A 22,685-nucleotide genomic window follows, 5' to 3' on the forward strand; every position below is an offset into this window, starting at 1 on the left:
CCTGTTCCTCCTGCTTTGCCCTTTCTCCCCCAGACGCTTCACCTGAGACTTGCGCAGTGGAGAGATGTCTTGCACGCATCAATGCCCATCCACATTAAGGAGTGTCTTCTCAGTCTTCAAAGCAGTTAAGTCGGGCATCCCACTCAACGAGGACTTGAATCTAACCTTTTGAACCCAAGGATGTTTTGGCGACTAAAGGCTGGTATATTTGTGGTCACCCTCTATCTATTTAAGAGTAAAGATCACAAGTGATATATGGTCATGGTATCAAGCTAATTGATTAAACGTCTCAAAAAAAATTAAGCAAAACCTAAATAAATAGAATGTTGGAGCGAAGAGAAGCAATCAAAAAGGCAGCTCTACCCCAATTATCTTTTCAGGCACTTCATGTTAACGGCTCAAAAAAAAAAATGTCCATGCTCAAAATGAAATAATTTTGAACTACGAGCCATGTCCAAAGCTCAGAAGAAAGGGGCACCAAGCGGTAGTAGGACTTGCTCTGAGATTCTAAATAGAGAATAGACTATACATCGGACATCGCAGGTCCGCTGGTCAAGGTTTCGGCCATAATAGCAGATAGATTATATATCGCCACTTCCCCTGCCCTCTCACCCTTTTCTGTCAGAATCCACTGTTTATGCCAGCTCCCTTTTTAAAATATTTTTTTTTGTAAAATGGAGGCAAGTGCTCCTCAAGATACATACGTAGATGGAACAGTGAACTGGCTTACACATTGCAAAGTAGATTATGCAATAGATGAAAGGAGTGGACGTTGGGCCTTAAAATAACCCAATAGAATACTGTAAAATGTAGTAAGTTTGTAGACACCTCAGAGTTCAACAGGGCTGAAATCCTCGCTATAAAGGTGTTCAAACTTTTGTATGAGCAATTATGGAACATATTTGAAATTGCGCATGGAGGAATGCGATATTACATTAATAAATAAATCCATGCAGTTAAGAGAGGCCTGGTGCGAGGCAATTTTTCAATTGACATTTGATACATAAACTGTGTAACGGGGTCGCCAGCCAATCTAGTTTATGCTGGATGTATTGCAGAGATGTAAAGGGTTTTCGAATGAGTACCATGTGGGTTTCTCAAATCCTACATCTGCAATTAAGTTTTAGTAGTTGTAAAATAAATAATGGGTTTCCCTAGAACTATTGAGCCAGACACTTTACTATTACACCAGATAGACCCAATGATCTCCCAGCCAGTGCATCTATTGTTCCCTGATTTATTAATGACTGATCTTAAATGAACCAGTGCTCAAGAGTGGAAAACCAATTGTCCTCCTTCCTATGCATTCTGGATTCAGAGATTATGGGACATCTTGGCAATGGAGCAGATTACCTATTCAATCCGCTCTGAACAGTTTCTCAAATTGTGGAAACCGATTTTTTTTGCTTTCTCATTAAATATTAGGTCATTTTATATTCCCTTCCCTGCAGAGCTTAAGAACGCTGAATTTGTTTGGCTTTGCTGCAACTTGGCATTGTGGATCTCTGGCTTAAAGCTGTGGCTTATTTTGAGAGCCATAGAACAAATACCTATCCTGGAAATCTGGGTAAAAGGAGAAGAGGCATACCCCCAGAAGACATTTGGTTGTTTAGAAGAGAAAAGGGTTGACAATTAATTGATGATGGATCTGCGCCTGCGAAGGTTATTTTAATTGAAATATTCTGGTTTCTGATATATGTATGTGATCAACGAGTGAATATAAAAAAACCTTTGAGGTCAACCAAACTTAAAAACAGACCATGCCAAAAAGCCAAGAAAATGGCAAACACTGAGCGCCACAAACACTGGCAAACATAACTGTGTGTTAGCAGAATGGGAGAATCCTCTAGAAAGGATCTGATGCAGTAGCTAGAATCCTAGCTTCTGATTCTGTCAGACTTGTGTCTTGTTAACTTCATGTCCTTGATACCTTTTCAGCACTATTTGTCCTTTCACTTCCATTTTCTGTCGCTGCTTGGGTCAGGTTCACAGTGTGTCCTTTTAATCCTATGTTCACTATGAACTTCCTGTGAGTAAAGTATCCTGTAAACCTTTTTTGTATTCATTGGTTCCCATCTGTGTCCTATTAATTTGGTCCTTTTTTATTTTCTCTTTTAGTTCTGTCAGCCCAGTGGATGGCAGCTCTTTACCGAGAGAAACCCACCTAGTTTCTTCATCGCTGTACTGACTGACATCAACTCTGAGCGTCATTATTGCTCCTGTTTTACCTTTTGGGAGGCCATTGAGAGTGGGCAGGTAAGTAGAGTCTTGAATCCAAGTAGCGACAGCACCGAGTTCCTGCTATGGGAGGGCACAAACATTATGAAACACTCTTATGTGTCATGTTTTGCTTTTCTGGAGATCACTCAGTGTATTGATGCTAGGGGTGTAATGAATAGTAAATTTAAGTATTCAGCCAAATACCGAATAGTTGAACAAGTACTCGGCCAGAGCCGAATAAAGTGCCGAATAGTTGCCTTTTTAATAAAGTTATGCAGACAAGAAAAACAACTTTGTAAATAAAAAACACTTTAAAATATGTACATCCACTGTTTATTGCATTTCATTTCTTTTTTGTCTACTGAAGATGTTTGTGTAAACCATGAAAGGAATACATTATCTGAAAATAAACGATTCAATAACGGCACAGTTTGTATTTTTGTGTATTCGTAGGTGTCACTTGTTTGCCAGGGCCCAAGTTACTAAGCCTAGCCCAAATATATGGTATGCAATCACTTTGAGGGGGTGGTGGGATGTGTCTACTTGTGCTTTCAAATGTTCCTTTTAGACCTGCCCATCTTTAGCCTTCTGGCTCCAGCAAGGCACTGAAACACAATAGTTGTGATTATATCTATTAGCACCCTGCTGAAGTGATACTGAATGCAAACCTTTGGCATTCTAAAGCCATGCTTTCTACCTATACTACTCAGTGGATGTGTCATTTGAAACATATCTTTTTATTAATAAATATTATTTCTTTCGGGTGGGGTATGTTTGTGGTGTTTTGGGACATAATAATACAAATGACAAATCAATAATGAAAGAAATAGACACATATATGGGGAATGCAGAGTACTCCATGGTTCTCCCCTGACCCTATAGGGATGGACAGTGCAGATTTTCAGATCTGTAATTGGCAGGTGTTTGTTTCTTTGACTTATTTGTTTCACTTGTACATCCATTTGGTGCAGTAGTTCTAAATTGTAAACTTGTATCTCCTTGTCTTTATTACACAAATATCCCTCTTTGTTAACTTTCTGATGTTAGTAAGAATATTTCTGCTGACACAGACTGGGGCATTTTGGTTAAAGAAATATAGCCACGCTCTTCAGTAACATGTTTCCCAATTTCGAGACTCATTTTGACAACATGGGAACGTTGGACGGCAGGAATTGGAACCTATGTTTTGATGTTAAAAGCACATCTCTGCCAAAGGCACACTTCCCACTGAGCCATCTTACTTGCTTTTATAACCTTGACCTTCACATTGCTGCAGGCACACTACTTCCTGAGCCATTTTACTCAGAGTTTGGAACTCACTGGGATCTCTGCAACAGCTTTATTCACTTTGTTATATTATTTGGATGTGCAACTGGAACCTGTAACTTTCATATTTCTCACACAGGTCATCAGCAAATCAATATAGCTCCTAAAAAAAAAAAATATAATTTTCCAGTAGAGGCTTCATAAACAATTGTTCCAGCTCAGTGGTTTTCAACTGCAAAATACAGGGGTGACCAGAGACACATTCACAATATTAAGACTTTTACTTCAGCTCACCCCTCCCAAGCAAACCACCAGATGATTCTGTCCAGGAAATGAAGGGCAGGGACTTTGTTTGCACTTATGCTCTGCCTGTACTCCATCAAAAAGTGACAGCCGCATTTGTTTAATTATCCTTTTAAAGGGTAAACATGACATGCCTGAATTATTCTAGGCACACTGACAAAGCAGTACTTCATGTATTTTGTTGGGGAAACTATTCGGCTTCAAATGATAATTAAGTATTTGGCCGCATACCTAATTTTCAGCCAGTATTCAGCCGAATACTTATTCGAAGCTGAATAGTGGTACACCCTTAACTGAAGCCCATGATTTCAGATGGCAAAATTGAGCTTATAACTGGGAAATGTCTGCCCATGCTGTGCTTTGTGGAATTCTGGTAAACCCTCACAGCTTTGAGCAGAAAATCTTTGCCTAGGAAAAGAAAAGCAAAACCTTAGCATGAGCTAAACAAAAATAATCAGTGTAAAAAATTCAAATCGGAGCACTACTGGGGAATGTACATGTTTTAATGGGGCTTGTGAGTTCGCTGTAATCGTACTTTGAAGAATTAGTAACAGGGCTCAAGTCCTAAAAAAGAGTTGGGGTTTGGGAGTTGGGGGTAACTCATTAACGGCCATCAAATGTGCTAAAACGTAGTACTTTGCAAACTCCATCTTGCTGGCAGTTAACAAACCTAAAGCACATTACTCAGCAGTCACAGAGCTTTCCTGTTCCGGCTCGATTTCAGTTCAGGTCCCGGCGTCTCAAGACCTCTACGACTTACTTTTTTTATACAAAAATATGCACTTATATCTAATTTTTTTTTTGATCAAAAACTTTATTGATTTTAAAGATAGGAAAACAACTTAACAGTACATGCATCTCCCTGTGTGTCAGGGATGGGAGCAAGGGAGCAGTCATACAATCAACATTTTCAGGAGAGGAGAGAGAAGCAGGTAGAAAAATTAAAAACAACAAAAGAGAGGAAAGAAGAGAGAGAAAAAAAAGAAAGCTCATGATAACTGGGACTGCTGTCTAGTGGTCCGTCAGACTTTGCCAAAGCAGGAGTTACTCGTGGCACAATCAGTATGTTCCTGGCTCGCTTCATTCAGCATCATGCGGCCCTGTCCGTTCCTAGCGTCTGCCGTGGCACACCTGCCTTCTAGCTGGCGTCTTCCCAGCTACTCCATATTTTGTTCCATGTCAGCGCAGATGTCCACATCCACGACCATTGGTCGTAGTCCGGAGTGCGTTCTGTGCCCCACAGTTGTGCTATATTCCGCCGGAGCACGGCCGTTGCAGTGGAGCAAAGTATCTTTTCATACCTGGACAGGTCGGTTTCATTAGAGATCCCCAGAAGGAGATGTTTTGGGCATCTGACTATTGTCTTGCCTATAACGCTGGATAGTTTGTCACAGCATTTCTGCCAGAGTTGTTGGATATTGTTGCATTCCCATAGGATATGGAGGAATGGGCCCTCCTCACGCTTGCATCGCAGGCAGCGTACGTCTGTCGTCTTCCCCCAGCGGAAAAGGGCGACTCTTGGGTAATAGACGCGGTGCAGGATCTTTAGTTGGACCAGCCTGAGTCTTGAAGAGATGGTTACCAAGCGCGGGTACATTAGGGCCTCCACCCAGTCTTCCGGCTGGAGCGGTCCCACGTCCCGTTCCCATTTGGTCTTCAGGCTGGTCAATTCTGGTGTCGCAAAGGATGTAATCACATTGTACAAGGTGGAGGTGACTTTCCGTTTCACCTGGTCCGACACCATATTGCATTCAAGGGGGGAGCTTTCCGGTACGTTCCGTATATTTTGTTGGTGGGTGCTCCATGCATGTTGCAATTGCGTGTGGTGGTATCTTTCTGCGTAATACTCTGCAAAGCCTTGTGTTATGTCCTGGTCCGTTACACGAGTGTTTTGCTCTCCTGTCCCCAGCCGCAAGACATGGCTGCGCCCTTGCTCTTTCCTTTTCAGCCATGCCAGCATCTTCCCAACTTGGTCTCCCGTTTCATAGATTCTCGCTCGCATCGCAGTATGTGTCTTGCGTTATCCATTGCTGTATTTTGGAGCTTCTTTTGTGTTCGAAGCAGGGTGCGGTTTGTGTCCGGTGTGTCTTCGTTTATGTGCTTTTCCTCTGCCTGCTTCACTTGCTGTTCTGCTTCAAGTATCTTGCTAAGATGCTTTCTTTTTTGGGCAGTCGTCCATGATATTAGCTCGCCCCTTAGCACTGACTTGTAGGCTTCCCACAGTGTCTCAGGGTTAGAAGCAGACTGTGTATTAAGCTCAAAGTATGTTTGTGCTCTCCTGGAGTTAATCCACTAGCTCGGGGTCCCCCAAGTAGTAGTTATTTAGTCGCCAACTCGGCGGGGGAATCGGCCTGGATGTTGTGATTTTTAGTTCAAGCGGGGAGTAGTCCGAAATGCCTCTAGGGAGCAAGTCTGTTTCCTGTACCTTGTGTAAATCAGAGGCCGGGACGAAAAAGTAGTCCAGCCTAGATAGGGAGGCATGTGCCCCTGAATGGAAGGAGTATTCCCTAGTGTCTGGGTGGAGTTCTCTCCATGTGTTGCATAGACCCAGTGCATTGGTGAATGTGGCGAGTCGGGTAGTTGCGTTGGGGTTCCTGTTGCGTAAATGTGAGCGGTCTAAAGTTACGTTCATGACTTCATTGAAGTCTCCACCCAGAACCAGCAGGTTGGAAGTGTCGTTCGTGATCAGCGGGGCAATGTCTGTGAGCAGTTGGTCCAGTTGGGTTGGTGGTGCGTAGGTGGCTAACAGTGCGATGGATTGATCCCACAACCTGCCCGTCACATATACGTATCTGCCGCCAGTGTCCAGGCGCACTGTGGTGAGTTGGAAAGGAAGGTTTTTGTGTAACAGGACCATGACTCCCCTTGATCCCTTCGTGAAGCCTGAGTGGAGTGTCAGCTTGTAGTTTGTGCGTTTGAACAGGGTGCATTCCGTGCCCGCAAGATGGGTCTCAGTCAGAAGCACTATGTCTGGTGCCCGTCTATTAAGGAATTGCCTAACCAGGCACCGTTTGATAGCGTTGCCAAGGCCATTGACATTCCACGTCATGAGCCGGAGTGTTCTGAGGGCATGAGCAGTGTTATGTGATGCCATGTCCGCTTGTGGGAGTGGATACGTGTGCTGCCGATAACGATGTGTCGCGTCTCGCGAGCTTGTGGCCATAAGTTATGCTCATACTGATTGGTCCTGATATGTTTCGTGCCTGACGTGTCCCGTGTGTAATGAAACTTAACAAACCCGTTACCCCCCGCCCCATACTCCTCCCAACTAGAAGCATCGCTCACCCGAACCTAGAAAACCACGGGTGTCAACTGGACACCTTACATGCAATAAACTCAACTCAAATTGTGTATGTATGCTGGTCCCTGGCGGTGTGCAATCAGGGGTTAGCACCGCTCGGGCTACTCTGATGTGTCTCTTAGAGGGTGGGGGCCCCTCTAGCGTGTGGCTGCGAGTCGACCCCGCGGCCGCAATTTTAGGGAGTGTGTTGATTCGTGTCAGCAGGTACGGTTTGTGGATTGTGTTTGGGTAGTGCATTGTGTACTCACTGGTATACCGCTGGGCGTCGCCAGGAGTGGTGACAGGGGTCATCCATCGCTGTCCTCTGGTAGGTCTTGTTCCGGGGGCGGTCGGGGTGCATGTTGTTGGTCGGGGGGGCGGTCTGTTTCTTCCCCTGCTGGTTCGGAGAGTTGACCAGTCCCCCTCTATATGTTGTTCCGCCCATTGCCATGCTTCCTTCGGATCACTGAAATGGATTGATGTGCCTTTGTGGTAAATCTTAAGCTGTGCTGGGAAAAGTAGGCCATATTTGACCCCCAATGTTTGCAGGTGCTTTTTAAGTTGGTGGAAAGACTGCCTCGCTTTCTGCACCTCTCTCGTGTAGTCCGGAAAGAAGGCGATCCTGGAGCCGTTAAAGGTGATCGGGCCTTTGGTCCGTGCCAGTTGCAGTAGGGCGTCACGGTCCCTGTAATTTAAGAATCTCGCAATTACTGTGCGTGGTGGCACCCCAGGCGTTGGTCTACCCGTGGGTACTCTATGTGCTCATTCTATAGAGAAAAACTTGGAGAAGGCGCTCAGGTCATATAGGTCTGTTAGCCATTGTTCAAGGAAGAGCTCCATGCAGGGGCCTTCAGCTTTCTCAGGTATGCCAATTATGCGCATGTTATTGCGCCTTGAGCGGCCCTCACCGTCTTCAACTCGGCTTTCCAGCAGTTTGAGTTTCGAAGTAACGCTTCTGAGCTGGTGTTGCATGTCTCATACTCCATCTTCTGTAGTCGAGATGCGCTGTTCGACTTCGCCAGTTCGCACCATCAGCTTTTGGAGATCGTGTCTGAGGAGGGACACTTCCAGGCTTATCCCATCCATTTTTTGCTCCATTGACGTGCGGGAGTCTGCAATGGCGGCCATGATGTCCCTCAGGGAGATTGCGTTACCCGGTTGTCCTTCTTCCAGGGTGACCGGATGGTAGTCGGGGACCTGTTGTCATGATCTCTGCTTCCAAAAGGTCAGGGTTTTCCCAACTCCCTTGGAAGCAGATCCATAACCCAGGTTCTGAGTGCCAACCAGTCCCAATTGGGACCTTTTGGACCCAGTCCTGGCGCCAGTGGCACCAGGCTCATAAATATGCCCAGTCCCAGCGCTGGAAGCGCCGGGCTCATAATGCTTGGGTGGACTTGCCTGCAGCAGACCATGCTGCTTACTTGCCTGCCAGTTGAGTCTCTGATCCTCTTCTGTTTGGAACTACTTTTCCTGTTGGGTGGGGCAGGAGCCACTCCCTAGATTCAGAACACTGGAACTCTTCTGGAAAGCAGGAACTCTTTTCTTAGGCGTGGCTGTGGAAGGAGACTCTTAAGCACTACAGGAGGCTATTTAAACCACACCCGATGGATGAATCTTGCTTTGCGTTATTCTGCATCCTCAGCAGCAGAACGCTCATCGTGTCTTCTGCATCTGATCCTGGGCCTAAGGAAAAAGGCTTACCATTCTGAATCCAGTCTTCAGCAACACCTATAAAGACAAGAAAGCACAGGTTAACATTACGGTCTTCAGTGACAGCTCTTCACCTACCTGGTCCATCGGCTGTCACCAACGCCTCGCGCTGCATTCCGGCATCTGAAAGACAAAGGCTTACCTACTCTTCGTGACAAAACAAGGTGCGTTTAAAGATATTGGGGAACTTTAATACTCACGTGCCATTACTCCTTTCCACATCTAACCCAGTGGGTATTCCGGCACCCTGCAGCCGCCCCGAACTTGTACCTGCAAAATAAAAAGACAGTTGGAGCGCATCGTGAAGCAGGCAACAAGCGCTTACTTACGTGCTTCCAGGCGCTTCTATTCATCACACGGGCTCCATCTTCAACTCACTTCAGCCCGCCATCCGCCATCGCCGGAACCCTGCAAAACAAGAGACATCATTACTAAAGACTTTAAAGACATTAGAATTACTCGAAACTTACCGTTCGTGCAGTAAACGACGGACAGCAGTCCTCTGAAGTCAAGAGGCCTGCTCCCCTTATCCAGTGAAGAAACTGGTTACAGCACCCTGCCTCGAGGCAGATGGAGAGCATGGCGTTCACTTACCTAAGGTGAGAGCGTTAACCTTTGGGGTTCTACAGGAGAAGAGAAAGGGAAGAAGAGAGAGACATTCAATAACCCAGTTCATTAATCCCACATTTTCTATCTGCAGACATCTTACCCTTCGAGCCAGACATACAGTGCACAGAGGTCCAGCCCAAAGAGCCAGCCGTGTGTTACACATCACCTTTGAAGATACGGTATACGCCCAGTCAAGACCGGCGCCTCTACGGGAATCAGGTGAGCGTTACACCTGTGTCGAAGGGATTGTATATTGTTCCATTCTGCTCTGTGTCGGGAGTTTCTTAGCTTTATCTTTCCCCATTTTCTCCGATGTGTCCCAGGGCCACTGCAGTATTTTAGTGAGGTGCGTAGTGGCCGCACACACTTGGATAGGTCGCACAGTAGCGCCAGGGTACAGATGCTCCCAGGCGGTTTGACAGCTTCACAGGACGAACGCTCGGTGCCGGTGTTTTCGTGGGCCGCCCAGGGTTGTTTCGCCAGGCTGCCCGGGGCAGTCTTATGCTGGTCTCTTCTCCCGCTCTTTGCTTCTATCGGCGAGCTGTTGGTGTGGGCAATGTTCGGACTGGGGTATGGCCCCACGTCTGCTCAGTTCCGTTGTTTGGGAGACTGCTTCTACCGCCCGTAGCACTGACAAGGTAGCGGCGGATGAGACGGTAGTTTACAGTTATTAGGCACCAGCTCCGCGCTACGGAGGAAGCGTATTATGGCTGGAGCCGCAGTCCGCTCCGTTGCCTCACCGCTTCCGCCCCAGGAACGTACTGTATTCCCCCAGGTTCTTTGTCTACCAGTGGCGTCTCCAGCGGTATGCTATGGTGAGTCTCCCTCGTCCGCAGCGCGAGCTGTGTTGGCTCGCGGTCCCCGCCGGCGGACCCTGGCTGTGGATACACGCCGCCCCACGCTTGACGATGCGTGCGGAGGGTCAACTTGCGTTCAGGTACGAGTCACCGGTTTCAGCGCCGTCTTCTCAAACCCCGCGGGGGTGGTTGCAGCTCACTGTGTGGCCCGGCCAGGGCCTAGGGGATACGCGGCGGCCATTTTGTTTGTAGCAGCGTTTCAAAACGTGGCCTCGGACCAGAGTCGATGTTTCTCTTCCTCGTGTATGCGTTTTGTCCCTAGAATTTACCAGGATATAGAGCAGATCCTCCGCATTCCGTACGTTTGCTTATTTTTGGTCCATCTTGTCGAAATCAGGCAGGATGTTTCAGGATTATGTGGCGGCTCGCGGAGCGGTGCAGATTCACGTCCGCATCGTCTCGTAACCGGGCACGCCCCCCCCTCCTTATATCTAATATTTTGACTTCCACAGAGGCTGAATACCTGCCCAGTGTTTGTTTCTTCCCCAACCCAGATTGTCTCAACTTTTTTGAGGCTGGCGAGCAGCTTGTTCTGGATGTAATTTTTACCCCATTCCTCTGTATGTACACAAGGAGATAAAGTCTGAGCTTCCTCCCCCACTATCATTTTGGCTATTGATCACTCCTCAACGCGGTTGGTCTTACTGCACTCAAAATGGCCTTGGTTTCCCCCTCTTTTGAAGAAATCTAACTTGGATCCCTCTATCTTGGCTAACTGCCGGCCTATTTCTTTTGAGGTTCCTCATGAAGACTGTTGAGGCTATTGTTATGCCTCAACTGACAGATTTCCTGGAAGCAAACTCTGTTTTGCATAGCCATCAGTCTGGGTTTCGCCCCCTTATGGGGACTGAAGCTCCTCTGGTCTCTGTGATGGAGTATATCAAACTTATAAGGGACCAAGGTGGCACGACTCTCCTAATCCTGCTTGATTAGTTGGCGGTGTTCAATATGATCGACCATTCTATTGTGTCGTCACCTCGAGGAGGTTGGCATTACGGGGACTGCCCTGCAGTGGTTTGCCTCTTTCCCACCGCTCTGTCTCCCCCCCAGCCCCTTTGGTACTTGTACCTCCTTGCTGACTTGTGGCATCAGGGCTCCGCCGTGTCGCCTCTTTTAACGTCAATGTTAGGGCCCTGGCAGAGTTGATCCGTTCCCATGGGTGGTGTTCCTATTCTTATGCAGACAACACCAACTCATTTTGAGAGTGGATCATAATCCATCTGACTCAGCCAGGTATCTTGGATAATGTCTCACATCCATAGGCAGGTGGACGAGTACTAAGTGGCTCAAGTTAAACGGCGAGGGGTCCGAGGTCATGATAATCGGTCTGCTTGCTCAGTCAGGCGCGGACCTTGGATGTCTGGCCTGTCAGCCTTGAGAATATGCCAGTGCCTGTTCTCTTTTAAAAAAACATTGGGATTACAATCTTCTCTTCTTTATCTCCGGAGCCCCAGGTTAGTGCTATCTGCAAATTGGGCTTCTTCAAACCTAAAATACTCAAGAAGGTGATTCCCTTCCTTCCTAAGCATCTTCGTGTCCCTGTTATTGCTACTGCTATTCTGGAGCCCTCAACCATTGCACTGCAGTTCTTTTTGCTAAGCCCAAATACCACATTCACCGGCTTCAGATTTTGCAGAATTCAGCTGCACGCCTCGTTGCGGGCCTGCCGTGTTTTTCCCACGCCTCACCTATTTTGACTCTAGTCCACTGGCTGCCTGTCGAGTGTCTCATTACGTTTGACTCTGTCTTACCCATTGTGCGTTACATAGGATGGGTGTGGTTTTTCTGCAGGACAACATTTCGGCCTATGCTCCTACCACGGCCCTTCATTCTGCTAGCCGTTCCTCGGTTTAGGAACGACATGGTTGGTGGTCGTGCTTGTTCGGTGGCGGCTCCTTGCCTTTGGAATGCCCTCCCTCTCTCCCTCAGGCTAACGGAGTACTTCCCCTTTTCAGAAAATGCCTCAAAACATTCCTTTTTCCACACTGAGCTGATCATTGGCCTCCCACTTTATTTTGTCCACCGTCTTCTGGTCTCAGTGCCAGGTTACCCCCAGGTGATGGTGTGCTATTGAATAAATGGAAACCTAACATAAGACAGACAATTAAAATTGTCAAATTAAACAGAAGCTGCGGGGCACTGTTGCGCGCAAAGAGCTTGGCCGCCTGAGTGTTGGCTCCAACCAGGGGAGAATTCAGATTTATTTTAACCGATGAAGTGGTGCTGCGAATTTCTCTGAAAACTCATCAGCTGCTCCAAGGGGCCTCCCTGCACGTTCAGGCTGCCTAGCGTTCCCTGAATAGGTACTTTAGTGGCGTTAATGGCCGTTCGGTGAGAGCTGGTCGCCCTGAGGCTCCATGGCAGGCAGGCTGGTGGTATGATGATATATGGCATTTGTAACGCGCCTATACACAAGGGTTTCAAGTGTTTCAAGGCGCGACGAGGCATGGAGGGGGGAACAGGGGAAGACAGACAACGATCCTACTAGGCCAGGTGTCATTCAGATCGCGCAAGTGCAGGGGTAGGGGGAAGGGAGAAAGTGCAAGGGGAGGGGAGGGGGGGAAGTGCAGTACAAGGTAAGTAGAATAAAATAAATAAGGGCCAGCTGGTGGCAAGTGCAAGGTAAGTGCAGACAAGTGCTGGGAACGGGGGCTGTAGGGATACAGAGACAGTCCCGCAGTGCAGGGGTTGCCAGGGAGGCAGTGCAAGTGGAGAGTGGCTGGGCCCAGGACCGAGGTCGGCGAGAGTGGCCCAGTTGCAGATTCGGTGCAGATTCAGCGAAGAATTAGCAGGGGAGAGAGAAAGCAGAAGCAAAGAGGAAGGTTTTGAGGTGCTTCCGAAACCATAGATGGTTCTCCTCAAGTGACCAGAGTGGCGCGGTTTCACAGGCCTGTTGGGGGAGGGGCGGCTGCTTGTTGTGCTGTGCTCCCTTCTGCGCTCCCCTTGCAGGCGTTGTGTGACAGGCTGAGACATCCACACTGCAACTCTCGGTCCATCCGAGTTGGACTCCAGCGCGGGGCACCTCTAACGCCCGCCGTAGTGACATTGTTGCCTACGGCGCTCTTCATAAGGCTGGGGGCCGGTCCCAGCGTTTATCTTGGCCGCGACCTTTCGCACCTTCCAGCAACACATTGGGGACCTCCGACCAGCACTGCGGGCAGAGAGTCCTGTTGGAGGGGCAGGCTGGGAGTGGACCGTAGGCTTGTGCTGCGGCCTCTTATAACAGCGCCCCCTCCATTCTTCACCACACACTACGTGACTCTGCGGCACCGGGGGGGAGGCGGAATGTTGCCTGAGCCACACTTGTTGACCACATTGACCAGTACTGATCCCTGCGTCCCGGTGAGCTGTGATGGCCTGGCCCGCTCCCCTGCTGCTACACTACAGTCCCCCCCTGCTGTGAGCCCAGGTATCGCTCTGGAGGCCTTGGCCGCTACGGGTGCGCGGGCAGCGTGGCGCTGCTGGGGCTGCGCAGATACCGGGGCACCCTGGGGCTTCACTGCTGCAGACGGCCAGGTTCTGGGTCCTGCGTGCCCCCCTTGCTCAGTGCATTACTCATCCCCGGCGGGGTTACTGGCTGGGGGAACGCACAGAGCTGCTGTGGCGCTGCTCAGCCATAAGGACTGGCCATTACTACTGGTGTTCCCCCTGCCCCCCCTCACACCATTGGTGCAGTGTTTTCCTGACTGTGCACCCCTTACCCCTCCAGCTACACAGGGGTAGTGTCCTTCTGATGGCTACATTTGCAATATACTGAGTGCCTGTTGTCCTTCAGTGTTAGGCAGAAAACTGTGCAATTCCCTTGGGGACCACTGCAAAAGATTTAGGACTACGTGTTGGCAGTAAACCCACTTGGTAGCAGTCTGCACCACCCAGATTTACCTTGTAGCTGTGGCTGATCAGTCAGACTTCCCTCAAGAAGAGTTAGGCAGTGTGTAAAGTATACACAATAGGCACTCAGACACAATAGCACAAGCAAACACTGACTAGAGCTTTGGTATCAAAGTATATAATTCTCCAGCATGGGGTCTGGCATGGATTCACATGCTCATGAATATTCCCCGTCGTCAGGCTGGGAATCCTCGGTAAAGAAAAAACCAGTATCAGTTTCGTTTCTGATCTGTCTTTCGTAGTAGTAACCAATCACTGATCTCTGCGTCATACTGACCACAGCCAATGACTGCCCTCTACCTAAGCCCCGCCTCTGGCAGCCATCTTCAGATTTTTACCGCACGTTCATGTGTTGGGATCCTCGTGCTATTGCTCTCGAGCGTTAGTGCTATTTTTTCACGTTTTTTCTCAAAAACTTGGTTTTTTTCGGTCAAAAGAGCCTCAAGCTCCACCGACTCTCCATCCGATCAACGGGGACCTGTGTCGGATTCGTCTACGCCCCTCAAAGGTGAAGATTCATCAAGCTACGCTTTTGGAGGACTCCAGAAGTTTCTCAGGCCCATCTCGGTCATGGCCCAGGAGAAGGGAAGCTCGACGCCCGGAAAGCTGTTCAGGGTCTGCCCTGGATGCCAGCTGCAGAATGTCTTTAAGGAAGACGAACACTCCTTTTGTCTTTACTACCTACATGAAGACAAGACGCACGTGGAGAAGGACTGTGCGTTTTGCGGCAACATGTCGGAGCGGACCATGAAGGACCGCCATCAACGTCTCGCCAACTGGCTGGAAGGGAAGAGCCCGTCCGGCGAGAAGAAGAGGAAGAAATCCGAGCGGTCTTCTAAGACCTTTGAGGACGCCCCGGCGACGGGGGTCCAACATAAGGCCAAGCACCGCGAGTCCGCTGGCACCGGGAGCGCCGAACGGTCGGGCTCTACGGGCGCCAGGCAGGGCGCACCCTCCTCGGCACCATCAACCACGAGCCAGCGCTCTGGGTCGGGTAAGAGGAAGGCCGAGCACCCGGCGAAGCTCCTGGAGAGGCCCCGGTCGAGCTTGAAGGCGGAGGGGGAGCGAGGCAGTGTCCCCCCCCCCTCAAGGAGAAGGCGGTGAGCGCACCAAGGGTGGTGAAAGCCTTAATCCATCCAGCCAAGGCCTCTATCGAGACAGTCGCGGCGGCCCTGGCTCAGCCTGTGGAGGCTACGCCTGTGGTGGCGACCTCGGGGCTCAGTCTCCCTGCCACCGCGGAGGGAGTCCTCTTTTATGCCCATCGACAGGACCCCTGTGAAACCTCCGACGGAGAAGAAAAAGGGGGGGCAGGAGGTCGCCGTGGATTCGGCCTCAACCTCTGAGGAAGAACTGATCGAGGTCTTAAGCCATGGCGTTGGCATGGAAGAAGACCAGCCCGTCGGGAGGGATCCCGACGCAGGAGACAACGACATCGTCGAGGGTACCGACGGGGCCCCTGACCGCCCGTCGGATTCCCCTCTGCCAGTGCCGCAAGACAACTCGGCGGCCATTTTGTTGGCTATACAGTCCTTAGGCTCAGAGATAAGGACGAGACTGCCGTTACCAGTGGAGGAACCACTCCCGTCGGGGGACCCGGAACCAGGCCCTTCGGGCAGCCCCCCTCCTAAGAAAAGAAGGATTCACCCTCCACCTCCTTTTCAGCTGTTGTGCCCTGTTCAGCCCTCCTCCCCGTCCACGACTCGAGGGGATGATACGGGGACTGACACGGCCGTGACGGGTACGGACGACGAGGTGTACGAGGATCTGCCGTCGTCTCCTCCCACCCGGGCTTCCCCGCCCAACGACATTGGATCTTTTCACTCCATGATCGCCAGGGCATCCAAGCTCTTCCAGCCACGCCCTGAGGAGAAGAAGGAAGGTTTCCTTTATCAGCGGCGCGAGGCCAAGAGGAAGATGGTCCTCGCGGTACCTCTACTGGACGATATTTGGGATGAGGGCCTCGCCCTCCTCAAGAACCCATCCACGACGCCGGCTAGAAGAGACCGGTACGAGAAGAAGTACCGGGTCCCGGACGCGGCCCCCTTGTGCCTCCGGGCACAGCCTACCCCGGACTTCGTCGTCTCCGCGGCGGCCAGGAAGAAAGCGGGGGGGGGGGGTGCAGCCTCCACGTCGACTACCCCGCCGGACGGCGAGGGAAAGAAATTGGACACGATGTGGCGCATGGTCATCTCGTCTGCAGCGACGACGATTAAGGCGGCTAACGCCTTGGCTATCGTAGCCCGGTACGACAGGGACCTGTGGTACAAGCTGGCTCCTCTGCTGGACTTCCTACCGGACGACAAGAGGGCGGATGCCCTGGAGATCTTGCAGGAAGGTGAGGTGGCGTCGGACCACGCCATCACTATTGCGACGGACATCGCCGACACTGGATTTCGCCAGTTGGGCAACGGCGTGTGCCTTAGGCGGCGTGGATGGCTCAAGGCTACTGACTTCCGTCAAGACATACAGACCAGAGTCCTGGACATGCCGTTCGATGGGAGCAACCTGTTTGGGAAAACAGTGGACGATTCCCTTCAGTCCATTAAAGCGGACACGGAGACGGCCCGGGCTCTAGGGGTTCTCCAGCAACGGCGGCCGCCCTTTCGGAGCGGCGGAGGCAAGGGCGCCTCCAAAGGTTCCGGCGGCGGATTTTCCACCTACTGTCAAGCGGCCCGTTCGACGTCTCAGGAAGCTTACAAGAGACGAGGCAAGTCAGGCGGCCCCTGCCGTTGTCGCCAAGGAGGTCAAGGCGGCAAAGCCTCGTCTAAGCAGGATTGAACCGGCCGTGGGGTCGGGCCCCCACCGAAGCACCCCGGTGGGAGGCCGGCTGGCGAGCTTGTGGGAGTCCATCTCCACCGACCGTTGGGTGCTGGACGCCCTAGCCCAGGGCCACGCGCTCGAGTTTCAAAGAAGGGGCCCGCGCGTCCCCCCTGTGGCCAGGAAAGAGCTTCACGTCCCTCAGCTTCTCTGGGAGGTAAGGGCGATGCTAAGGAAGGGCGCCATCGAACTTGTCCCAAAGAGGCTTCGGGGCTCCGGAGTTTACTCAAGATACTTCCTCGTGAAGAAGACGGGAGGATGGTGCCCCATCCTAGACCTACGACGGCTGAACAAGTTCATCAAGGCACAGAAGTTCCGGATGGTCACCCTCCAGCACGTCCTGGGTCAGCTGGAGGAGGGCGACTTCCTGTCGTCGTTGGATTTGGAGGATGCCTAGTTCCATATTCCCATCCTAAAGGGGCACCGAAAATTCCTCAGGTTCGTGGTCCAAGGGCGTCACTATCAGTTCAGAGCCCTTCCCTTCGGTCTACGGTCGGCACCCAGGATATTCACCAAGTGCCTTGCACCAGTGGCGGCGCAGCTGCGCCGAGAGGGGATCCACGTCTACCCCTACCTGGACGACTGGCTCATCCGAGCCAAGACGAGGGAGCTCGCCGTGGAGCACACGGCAAGGACCGTCCAACTTCTCACGGACCTGGGATTCTCCGTGAACTACGCCAAGTCCCACCTGGTACCCGCGCAAGACGCACTGTTTCTGGGAGCGAAGCTCGATACAGTGTCCCTTCTGGCCTCCCCGTCGGAGGAAAGGACCAGGGCCATCCTGGGCAAGGTACAGCGGATGTTGGTTTCTGACGCGGCCAAGGTGAGGTCCATCAAGTCCCTCCTCGGAATGATGTCCTCTTGCATCTACCTCATTCCCATGTCCAGGCTCCGGATGCGCCTGTTGCAGGAGTTCCTGGACGCGCGCTGGATCCAAACGACGGGCGGCTACGAGGAGAGGATCACACTCGACGAGAGTTTCCGACGAGCGATCCAGTGGTGGGGCACCCGCACGCGAGAGGCCTTTGGCTCCCGACGGAGAAGTCCCTCCATATCAACGTCCTGGAGCTCTGTGCAGTGTTTTGGGCCCTCAGGTCCTTCCTTCCGTCCCTCAAGGGCAAGGTGGTGAGGATCTTCACCGACACCACCACCATGTTTTACATCAGGAAACAGGGCGGAACCAGGTCCCCAGCACTGTCCAAGGAGGCGCAGGACCTGTGGCATTGGGCCGTTGCCCAAAGGATGTTTCTGGTGCCATTTCATCTGGCAGGGATAAAAAAACACCATCGCCGACTCACTCAGCAGGGAGCTGCGCTCGTGCCACGAGTGGGAACTACGGCAGGATCTAGTGGATCGCCTCTTCCACCGGTGGGGCACACCCCAGATCGACCTGTTCGCGACGGAGACGAACTCCAAGTGCCGGAGGTTCGCCAGCAGGTTTCCCCAGCCGAGGAGCATGGGCGATGCTTTCTCGTTCCCCTGGGAGGGCCTGTTCCTATACGCGTTCCCTCCATTGCCACTACTGATCCGGCTCATCAACCAGCTCAAGAGGTCACGGTGCAGGATGATCCTCGCACCTGCGTGGCCGAGGCAGATATGGTTCCCGGACCTTCTGGACTTGTCAGCGTCCCCGTCAATCAAGCTGCCGGTGGACGCGGATCTGCTCTCCAGGGAAGTAGGCGCCATCCTCCACCACGACCCGAAGTCGCTGAACTTGCAGGCCTGGCTCCTGCAGCGCTAGAGTTTGGAGGATACGACATACCGGCCGACTGCAGAGAGGTTCTTGCAAAGGCCAGGGCGTCCTCGACTCTTAAATGCTACGGACACAAATGGAAGAGGTTCTCTGTCTGGTGCCACACACAGAAGATTAACCCTCTAAGGATTACGGCTCCCCAAGTACTGCCGTACCTGTTGACGCTGGCCAAAGCTGGACTGGCACGCGCGTCCATCAAGATTCATCTTGCTGCGCTCTCCCGATACACCAGAACCACGGGGCGGACGTCTTTGTGGTCTCATCGTCTGGTGAAAGAGTTCATGAAGGGACTGTTCAGATCGTTCCCGCCGGTGAAGGCTCCGGCCCCGGCGTGGGAGCTCAACGTGGTGCTGACCAAGCTCATGGGACCTCCGTTCGAGCCTCTGCACTCGGCCCCGTTGAAGTTCCTGTCGTGGAAAACAGCGTTTCTTGTGGCCATCACCTCCGCACGACGGGTGGGAGAGATCCAGGCCCTTTCCTGCAAGGCCCCGTACTTGACTTTTCACGACACGAGGGTGGTGCTCAGGACGCACCCCTCCTTCATGCCCAAGGTGCCGTCGGACTTCCATCTCAACGAACCCTTGGTGTTGCCTGTGTTTTTCCCGTCGCCTTCGTCGCCGGCTGAGAGGACTTTGCACTCGCTGGATGTGGCTAGAGCGCTGAAGTTCTACGTGGAGCGCACAAAGTGTTTTCAGAAGACGTCACAACTCTTTGTGAACTTTGGACCTGTCAATCAGGGGAAGGCTCTCTCGAAGGCTTCCATTTCCAGATGGCTCTCCGGCTGTATCATGTACTGTCACTGGTTGGCAAACCGACCGCTGCCTGGCCATCCGAGAGCACATTCCACCAGAGCGATCTCAGCTACCACGGCGTTCCTATCTGGTGTGCCCCTGCTGGACATTTGCAGGCCCGCTACGTGGAGGTCGACGCACACCTTCACGAAATTCTACTGCGTCGATCGGGATTCCAGGGAGGAGTCCGGGGTCGGCCAAGCAGTGCTGCGCAACCTGTTCGCCTGAGGTGAGCCTGGTGAGGAGGTAAGATTGCTTAATGTTGAGTTTGATGTGATGCTTAATGTTGAGCCTTTACCACCTCCCGTGGTTGTGCATGTGGGTGCTGCTATGTATTCTTTATTCATGAGCATGTGAATCCATGCCAGACCCCATGCTGGAGAAGGAACAAGTTACTTACCTGTAACTGTTGTTCTCCAGCATGGGTCTGGCATGGATTCACATGCGAACCCTCCCACCTACCCCTCTGCGGCTCTTCACTTGGTCATACTGCCACTTCACGTGCTTCCAAATCTGAAGATGGCTGCCAGAGGTGGGGCTTAGGTAGAGGGCAGTCATTGGCTGTGGTCAGTATGACGCATAGATCAGTGATTGGTTACTACTAAGAAAGACAGATCAGAAACGAAACTGATACTGGTTTTTTCTTTACCGAGGATTCCCAGCCTGACGACGGGGAATATTCATGAGCATGTGAATCCATGCCAGACCCATGCTGGAGAACAACAGTTACAGGTAAGTAACTTGTTCCTTATTTATTTAAAAAAAACACTTATTGAAACACTCCAGTACTATTATTGTAAATCACTCTAAACACAGTTACTATTATTATATATACAGCCCTTATTCCTTATTCCTTATCAGACAAGTCTTAGTTAACACCACTTATTTCCAAACAGAGGTGAGCGCTTAACTATAGATGGCACTCCAATAAGTTAACGAAAAAGAGAGGGAAAAAAGGCAGAATGTAGGAAAAATACACCACAAGATTTAGGAACTCTTAGGCAAGGCAGGAAAGTAAAAAGTTACTTGTGAGCCAAAGTCCATAGGCCGGGCCCACTCTTGGAGAGAGCAGGGCACAAATGCACTCAAGATCACACAATGACAACAGGCTTAAAAGGTGTTGCAGGGAGTTCAGAAAGGTTTTAGTTAGGCTCAGAAAAGTTTAGCCAAGGTGTCCCAGGGTCGAAAGCCGGGGGATAAATCTATCCCGTACAGTCGGTTGCAAGGGAAGGCAGGCGGAACACAGTACCTTATGTGGAAAGGATCCTCCAGCGGGGGCAGTTGTTCCTGGCAGCGGGTGCAAGTCGCGGCGTCATCCACAGGAAGAGAAGATCTCGACGTGGAGGAAAGATGAAGGTCGTTGCACTGCCTGGGAAGAAACCAGCCGCTGAGTTTTCCGGTTAAAGGTACTACCCTTTGATACGTGGTATCCCGGTTGCCGGGTGCTTGGCACAGGCAAGGCGGCCACGAGATGCTCCAGGAAGCGAAAAAGGAAGCAGACTGGTTATCCCCACCAGTCGAAGGAAGAAGACTCTCCGGGCGGGAGATCTCCTCTGTCGTTGGGAAAGTGGTGAGACTGTTCAGCAGGGCTCCACCTGTGGTGTCGTCGTAGCAGGTCGGCTCAGCTTCTCCCTCGTCGGATTCTTCGGTATTGTGGCGACTTCTAAAGTTCCAGTCCCCAAAGCCCTGCTTTTATGAAGAAAACCCCCATTCACTCAGCCTAGCTGTCACTAAAACATGCTAAGTGGTGAGCCGGCCGGCTCACCACTTGGGCCAATCAGGACGGAGTGCGACTTGAGTTGCCTAGGCAACTCAGTCCAGGTTGCCTAAATCCCCCTCCACCCCTCCTAAGTACCCCAGACACAGTGGCACCACTTTGGAGGGCTTCTGTGGAGAAGCCCACCAAAAAGTGGAACAAAGGGCTCAACTTGGGTTGGAGTCACAGAAGCGAACGCAAACGCAATTTTAGAACAGAGTTCTGGCAAAAAATACCAACCGGAGAATTAATATTAAATAAATAAACCAGCGGTATGTTCGAGGCTATAGGAATTAAATAATTAAAGTTGGTACCCTCGAACAATGGGAAATCCCATAGAGATATATTTGCGGTCGAATATAAAAAGTAGTATCCACTGCCACCAGCCAAAACTTGATCAGGGGGGACGGAGACATGCCCCCGGGGCAATCGAATTGCCCCGGCCAGTACGTCCACAATATGATGGTTTGTACTGGTTCTGTTCAGAATTTGAGAATAGTAAAGTCAATGGTGACTTTACATGCCCTGGGAGACAGTAGTCAGTGCCAGGGTATGGAGTCTATCTTGGGGGGTCACTATGACACCCCTGTGTTACTGCACTGAGGGTGCTGTGTAACACACATCACAAAAACACATGAAGTCTTATGGAGTAAAAGACCCCATAACCCATTAAACACATCTAGAGTCAAAGAAACGCACTCAAATCATGCCCAAGAGTGAGGGTAAAAGAGTCTCACTCTTGGCAGGAGAAAAAAATAAACTCCAAAAATCCAGCAAGGCTGCTGGGGGACTCACTAGGTTAGGAAATTCAGCCTAAACAGAGAATTCTCCCTAACATTCTGCCTGCGGACTCCCGCGGGCGCCAGGAATCCAGAGTGCGGCGCCAACTCAGTTAGATACTGCCAGCGATCCTGTTCTACATGGGAGACAGCAATCTGCTCGGGGTGACTCCATTATCGGTACAAATTACAGTCAACTTGTATTCATATCTGCTGCTTCTGAAAGACGAGGGGGGGGGAGAATCGGAGGGCTGTTCCATACGCACTGATATTGTATTCAGCAGTGCTGGGGGAGCGCTAATCTCCTCATAACCTAGGAGTGCGTGTCTCTCTGCAGTAATGTTCTCCCGCTCTCGGGGTCCGCTGGGACTGGGCTCTCACGCCATTGCATTCCTGGTCAGCCCACTGCACTCCTCCATGTCGGTGGGTTACTGCCCTGGGCCCTGCCAGCCTTTTCCCCTCCCGAATCCCTGGACAGTGTTGGCCCGTCCCCGTTGGAGGTGTCGATCGCCCTGGTGGGCTGCGTACTTCTGTTGGAGCACTGTCACTTCACGGCCGTTATGCAACTGCTCTCTGGGGGGTTTGCTGGTAACATGACAAAGGGGACTAACAAAAAGCAGAGTTCAATCAACATGTTCGCAGAGGCCCCGTCT

General features: G+C 51.2%; 1 protein-coding gene across 10 annotated transcripts in view; it reads left to right on the plus strand.

Annotated features, from left to right (window-relative positions):
• The window catches only part of SBF1 (SET binding factor 1), a 2,512,102-nt gene that overhangs the window by 287,096 nt on the left and 2,202,321 nt on the right, over positions 1-22,685 (plus strand). For all 10 annotated transcript variants that reach the window (XM_069629502.1, XM_069629505.1, XM_069629506.1 and 7 more), the window contains exon 3: positions 2,119-2,256. In XM_069629502.1, the coding sequence (XP_069485603.1) occupies positions 2,119-2,256 (138 nt within the window). The remainder of the gene's footprint in view (positions 1-2,118; positions 2,257-22,685) is intronic.

This window comes from Ambystoma mexicanum, chromosome 12 (genome assembly GCF_040938575.1).
Source record: "Ambystoma mexicanum isolate Mex_15411 chromosome 12, UKY_AmexF1_1, whole genome shotgun sequence".
NCBI classification, from domain to species: Eukaryota; Metazoa; Chordata; class Amphibia; order Caudata; family Ambystomatidae; genus Ambystoma; species Ambystoma mexicanum.